A 6,772-nucleotide genomic window follows, 5' to 3' on the forward strand; every position below is an offset into this window, starting at 1 on the left:
ACAGAAAAAGAGCAGGGAAAAGGGAAGAATGTGCTATTTTTAACAAAAGAATGAAAACACATGGAGTGAAAACAATAAGAATACAATTATAATAAACAGTTAGAAATTACACTTTTAACAAACACTCTTTTCATTAGTTTTGATGGTGATGATGCTGAGTATTGCCAGAGTGAGTTTGAAGATAAAGGAATAAGTTGCCACTTTAGATAAAATCTCCTTGCTTAGAGCTAAGAGACCATACCAATCCATGACCAAAACAAATTGTCTCTTTTTAGCCTTTGATTTGTGTATAAATGAAACAGACAAAATGTGACATGTTAATCAGTGAGGGTTTTGGGTAGTGGCAAGTGCATTTTCTTAATTTGGACAAATCCAGAGCAGCTATTTCCTCCTTTTTCCTAAATTTAGAGCTGCTAGCTGCTAGCTCTAAATTTACAGTGACTTGACAGACGCGTATCTCTTGACAAGAAAGGTAATAATAATTACTATAATGCAAAGATATTAATTAATTATAAAGCTTGTTTTTGATTGGTTATCTTGTTTTCTTAAAACATTTAGGAATGATATATTCTTTATAATTCAATGTAACATTCCGTGTAGTTATAGTCTTGACTTTAAGATTAGTTTTTAGTATCCATAGGTATAATTTGGAGTAAGGATGGAGAAATGGTAAGAACAATTTGACCAAAGTAAAGCTATTTTACCTTTGTTTTTATTTTATTCATTTATTTGCATCACTCACATGACCTTAACCTATTTTTTATTATTCTTACAGAGTAGGTGTTTGTGAAGAAAAAGGGTAAAGTGTCCCTGTCCTGTCAGAAGTACTTAAATCACTGTAAGGTGACAGCTGGTATGTCACCACTGTTTCTGTATCCCATGATGCTCTGCATGCAAGATATCAGCTTGAACCGGATAAGACAACTAGGGCTATATACTGAAATATATTTTCCAGCATTTTTACAGGCAGCGCACAGTTTGTTGGTCATAGCTGACAGAAATGATGAGAAATGAGTGGAGCTGAAGGTGACATTGATCTGCACATCAAAACTCTGGCATGGGAGGATGAAGAATGTGAGTTTCTGATATAATCTACTGTGGGTATAGACCTGCCATTTCATTTATTAAAATCATGACCAGAATTAAAAGCCATCGCAGGAGTGTTTCTCCAGCCTGAATTCCCACCAAAGATGCAAATGTTCACTTTCTCCATTAGGTGGCCTCGTTAACCCACTGCCCTATATGTTTGGCTCTTGTCCTGATTTCAGTTTTACAGCCTGAATTTTTTTAAAGGAATTAAAATATACCAAAGGGCAGATTTAACTGTCTAATAAGTACTAGTGATAGCGGGTGGGTTAAATCAGCACTGTGATGTTTCAACCACTAATTTCTAGATTATGCAAGAGGCCGCTCGAGACAAGGCAGGTGGAAACTGTTGTATCATACCTTGCATTAGCATTATGGGAGGACTGGTCGCCAAAAGGCCACAGTTGCATGTTTGCATTCCTACTAACGTTACACATTCTCTTGCACCGGGTCAACGTCAGTGCGTCTGTGTGAAACTGAGCCGCCGGAGCGCACAGTCTCTGGGATTTGGCCGCAGACGCGCACTGAGGCTGCAGAAGGACTTAACATGAACGGCGATGGCTGACTGGTATTTGAATCCTGCTGTGTGTATTATTTATTTGTGAATAATAATCAGCGATGTGCAGCCCTTAGAGGATATATAATCGAGGACTCATCTTTTGTTTGTTTTGGACGTGGAGGCTGAATGCCCCCTGGATGCGCTTTGCGCTGAGAAGTTCTTACTAAAGCCACGGGACGTTTATTTTGAAATGTAAAATAAAGCAACAGCTGTATTTGAGGTGAGTATGATAATTAGGATCAAAATAGAAACACTGCATCTGGGATAGGCTATGTACAGGTGGTACAGAGATGTGCGTCTTGAGTAGAGCCATACCTTCATAATTACAGTGTGCTCATGGAAAAAAAAAAAAAAACATCCTGCTCTGACATTTATAACCAATAATATATTTAAACCTAACCGGCTTTTGAACCGGCTATACAAGTATAATCTTACATAAACAAGAATCCAAAATAAAGATGCAATATTTATAACAACGTTTCACTCCATGACAACTTCAGTACACACACAGCAAATGTTATATAGTAATTCATTTCTTTAATCCACAGGGCTGAGGGTGGCTTTAGTAAGCAGGCAGAGGACTCCTAAAGTTACAGCAGTGTGGGACTTATAAACAGAGCAGACAGAAGAGCCTCAGTCATTACACTAAAACAGCGTCTGAGGAATTGAGTTACAACTACCTCTTCATTGTTGCAGCTCAAAAGATGGCTGATCTCATTTACAAAGTCTGGGGGAAAATCCTGTCCAGAGTAGCTTTGCCTCAAACATCTAAACTTTCACCATTTATCAGAAGATACAGTGTTGGAGATTTTGTGCATTACAGCACAAGAGCTTCCTAGATTCTAATCTAGTGAATAGCACATAGCACAACTCTTGCACATGTTTAGGGATGGATCTGATGAACTTTACAACTGTCATCGACAACGGGTTTTTGGATGAGGCACCATCAAGCCGTGTCCTGACCGGCTGTTTCCTCTCGTTGCTCATTCTCACCACCTTGCTGGGAAACACTCTAGTTTGTGCAGCCGTCACCAAATTTCGACATCTGCGCTCTAAGGTGACTAACTTTTTTGTCATCTCTCTGGCTGTGTCAGACCTCTTGGTTGCCATCTTGGTGATGCCATGGAAGGCAGTGACAGAGATCGCTGGGTTCTGGCCATTCGGCTCCTTCTGTGACACTTGGGTGGCTTTTGATATCATGTGCTCCACAGCATCCATTTTGAACCTTTGTGTGATAAGCTTGGACCGGTACTGGGCCATCTCAAGCCCCTTTCGCTATGAGCGGAAGATGACACCCAGAGTGGCCTATGTAATGATCAGTGTGGCCTGGACACTGTCTGTCCTAATTTCCTTTATTCCAGTGCAGCTCAAATGGCACAAGGCTCAAACTAAACCTTACACTCCTCTCACTGGGTCCTCTGGCATAAACTCTACATCTTACCCAATCCCAGAGAACTGTGACTCAAGCCTGAACAGGACCTATGCCATCTCAACATCTCTCATAAGCTTTTACATCCCTGTGGCCATCATGGTGGCCACCTACACTCAGATCTACTGCATTGCCCACAGACAAATCAGGAGGATTTCTGCCCTGGAGCGAGCGGCTGAAAGTGCCAAGAACAGACACAATAGCATGGGCAGAGGGTCCAGCATCGCAGAGTCTGAGAGCTCTTTCAAAATGACATTCAAGAGGGAGACCAAGGTGCTGAAGACTCTCTCTGTGATCATGGGGGTGTTTGTGTGCTGCTGGCTCCCATTCTTTATCCTCAACTGCATGGTGCCCTTTTGTGAGCAGTCAAGCGGAGGGGAGGCTTTCCCCTGCATCAGCCCCACCACGTTTGATGTGTTTGTGTGGTTCGGCTGGGCTAATTCCTCCCTCAACCCCATCATCTATGCCTTCAATGCAGATTTCCGCAAGGCCTTCTCCATCCTGCTGGGCTGCCACAGATTGTATCCAGGAGGCCACAACATAGAGACGGTCAGTCTAAACAAGAAATGACTCATGACTCTCTCAAAGCACTGACTCATCCTAAATGCTAAGAGTCCAAGCGTTCTTGTTGAGGCTGGTCTGATTGACTTCAAATAAGGACGCTGCTCTTTGTGCTAACTCTTAGTGTGACTGAAGGTTATGGTGACCCTATATATACCCATGTTTGCATTAGGCGAGTGGCCTGCCTGTGTACGGACTGTCAGAGCTAGCTTGTCGTGTTGCTACACAGTCTTCATTTAGAAGAGACTCCTAAAAAAGAGGAGAGGGGGGTTTGAGTAAGGGGATTGAGTAAGAGTCTCCGCTGTTGTGCCAGGGAGCTGGGAGCACAGCGGTGCTGACACGCCCCTGGGATAGATAATCCCATGACTGGGCAGCACACACCCTAATGCTGTCAGACACCGCTCTCTTCAATACCATCACATACACGTACACAAACACGAACACTGTCAAAACATACTCTTCTAAATACAATGTAGCTGCATTTATGCTGTAGCATGCACACAACAACGGATTACATGACAGCACACAGAAAAACTGTTACTCATTACGTTAACATCCAGGGTTCTACAGGGGTTCCTGTGGTAAAGCATTAAACCAAACCAAACCAAAAGGACTTAATAATAAGGACAGAGGGAAAAGAGGTTTGAGTTTACACTTGAGTTTTATCTATTAATGTTTAAAAAGAAAGCTCTGGAACTGAAAATGTGAACTGAATTTTGTTTTAAAGCAAAGGTAAACAGACATGAAAAATGCAGCCTGTCAAACCACAGGCTATATCTAATTGCTGTTATGGTTTCAGAACAAGTTGTCTGTCATTCAAATGTCAAATCATTACCACTGTAAGCCAAACATACTCAACAGATGCCTCATAAATGATTTGTTTCAGTGCTCGAGTGTCTCATCTTACTTTGTGTGTCCTGTAATTTTCATAAACAACAGCTAATGACCTCTGCTAAGCAAAAGGCAAAGCTCTAAACAAATGATTTACTTGATTTGTGGTGTCAACCTGTATTCTTCTTGTTTTGTGGATGATGCAATTGTGTTTGTGTAGATCAGTCTTAATTTGTTCTTTAAAGTGAATTATTAAGGCTATCATTCCTTTCAGACAACTCACTAAACTGGATAACCTCTGTGAAAACTGCCATCGCCAAAATGAAAACTGACAAAACAAGAAACACGAGCAGCCAGGCAATTGGACATGTTGTAAATCAGCTCCCAGTTGTTACTGAGGACTTTGGTTGAAGGCAAAACTTCATGAGCTACCATTAAATGTCATTAGCATATACATAGTTTAAATTAAACAAATAAAAATTTTAAAAAAGATAATAACCCACTGTGATGGGTTATTTCACCCAAACAGAGCTGGGATAGGCTCCAGGTGATCCCTGTGACCCTGGTTAAGGAATAAGCGGGTATAGATGATGGATGGATGGATGGATAATAACCCAGTCCTATGTTGTAGAATATTCCCTCCATTTCTGACCTATTCACGTAGATGACAAGACAATGTTTCTGTAATACAGTTATAGTTTACAAAGTCAGGAAACAGCCATACCCTTATATACCTGTTGTCTTTCTATTTTGTTACATTCTTGGGTTAGGGAAAATATCAAAAAACTTACTTAAGGAAACAGTACATGCAATGGATTGGACAAACAATGGTAGCACTTACACACCAACTTTCTATTTCAAACAGGTAATAACAGATTTTGAACAGTAGGAATTTTAAATTCAGTTTCAGAGTTCACAAAACCATGGTAAAACAGAATGAAGAAGTCAGGGGTGTTTACAACGGACAGTTCATGAAATGATTATTTAGTGTTTGCTCTTTCTTTGTTAAAAATTTTGATCAACCTTACTGCTTGTATTTCCTTTCTCTTCAGTTTTTTTTTTTTAGCAATGTCATTGAACTCCCAGATCTCATGAGATAAAGAAATAGTTCCACATGTTGTACAATATGCATACTAGCTATCTTGTGTGACTTAAAGGAGCACCATGCAGCCTGATTGTGACCTTGGGAAGTCAATACACCTGGTAAAGAATTAGTCCTACACATAACCCAGCACAAAAAATGGTTTTATACTTAAAATTCTAATTCTTGGCTTAGATAAGCCATGTTAAATATAATTAGAGGTGAGTTTTAAAAGTGCTGGTGCTCTTTTTAACCTTTAAACAAGCTAGCTGTTTTGTACTGCTTCCATAAGCTAAATATGTCCTAGTGGCTTCATATTTTAATGGGAATGTTTTGATTTGGATCTTAGCAAGATCAAAACCGAGAGTAATTTTGACCAAAACATAAAAATAAGACCCAGGAAAACTGAAGCAATGCATGGTGGAGTATGAAGAACAGGGGCTTTCGCCATTACTATCAACAGTTACCTCTGATTTAGTGTGCTGTATTTATTCTTTATGGGCTAACTGATGTCAGATATCCTAATCAGGTGTGGTTTGTTCATGACATAAACAAAGGTTCAGGTATGTGCTTGGATAAAAAAAATTCTCTTTTAATTATGCAGTTGTTATGAAGGTCTGATGACTGTATATCCGTTGGTATATTATGTGAAAGTACAAACAACTGTTGTGCAATGTTGGTTTCAGCCATGTGGGAATGTCTTAATGCACAGCGTGATATGAGTGTTTGTATATTATCATGTGTAATTGGCTGTACAACCTTGACCTACATAAATCAAACTTCTTATGGCGCCTTTCACACCAGAGTCTAAAGGCTAAAACCTGACGGGAACAGCTGTGTCTCACATCTAAAATTATATTGCTCTGGTGTTCGTGAGTCTGTTCTGTCTGGTGATGTTTTACCTTCATTAACAAAGTGAAAGGTCCACTCTGGATTTGTGAGCAGCCTGCAATAATAAAGTAGCGCAAGCGCCGTGGCACCCCTTTGTTCCTCACTGTTGGCTTTACTTCATTCATTCATTTATTACATTAAAGTTGTTCTTCACCATCAAAGGACTGACTGAACTTTTGAAACAATGCCTAATAACAGAAACGAGGATAAAGATGTAAACTTTGAATGGTATTTAAAGTATGCAACTGTCACAAAAACCTAGATGTCCTAAATTACACAGATGTTTAAATGGACTACACTTGCTTAGTATTGTCAGATAAACATTTTACAGTGA

The 6,772-nt window shown here is 39.9% G+C and overlaps 1 protein-coding gene across 1 annotated transcript; it reads left to right on the forward strand.

The window, feature by feature from the left end:
* Positions 1-1,544: 1,544 nt before the first annotated feature.
* Positions 1,545-4,973, forward strand: drd1a (dopamine receptor D1a). Its single transcript, XM_026329632.1, has 2 exons — positions 1,545-1,865; positions 2,194-4,973. The coding sequence occupies exon 2, from the start codon at positions 2,535-2,537 to the stop codon at positions 3,642-3,644; it is 1,110 nt and encodes a 369-aa protein (XP_026185417.1). The 5' UTR covers positions 1,545-1,865; positions 2,194-2,534; the 3' UTR covers positions 3,645-4,973.
* Positions 4,974-6,772: the final 1,799 nt, after the last annotated feature.

This window comes from Mastacembelus armatus, chromosome 10 (assembly GCF_900324485.2).
Source record: "Mastacembelus armatus chromosome 10, fMasArm1.2, whole genome shotgun sequence".
Taxonomy (NCBI): Eukaryota; Metazoa; Chordata; class Actinopteri; order Synbranchiformes; family Mastacembelidae; genus Mastacembelus; species Mastacembelus armatus.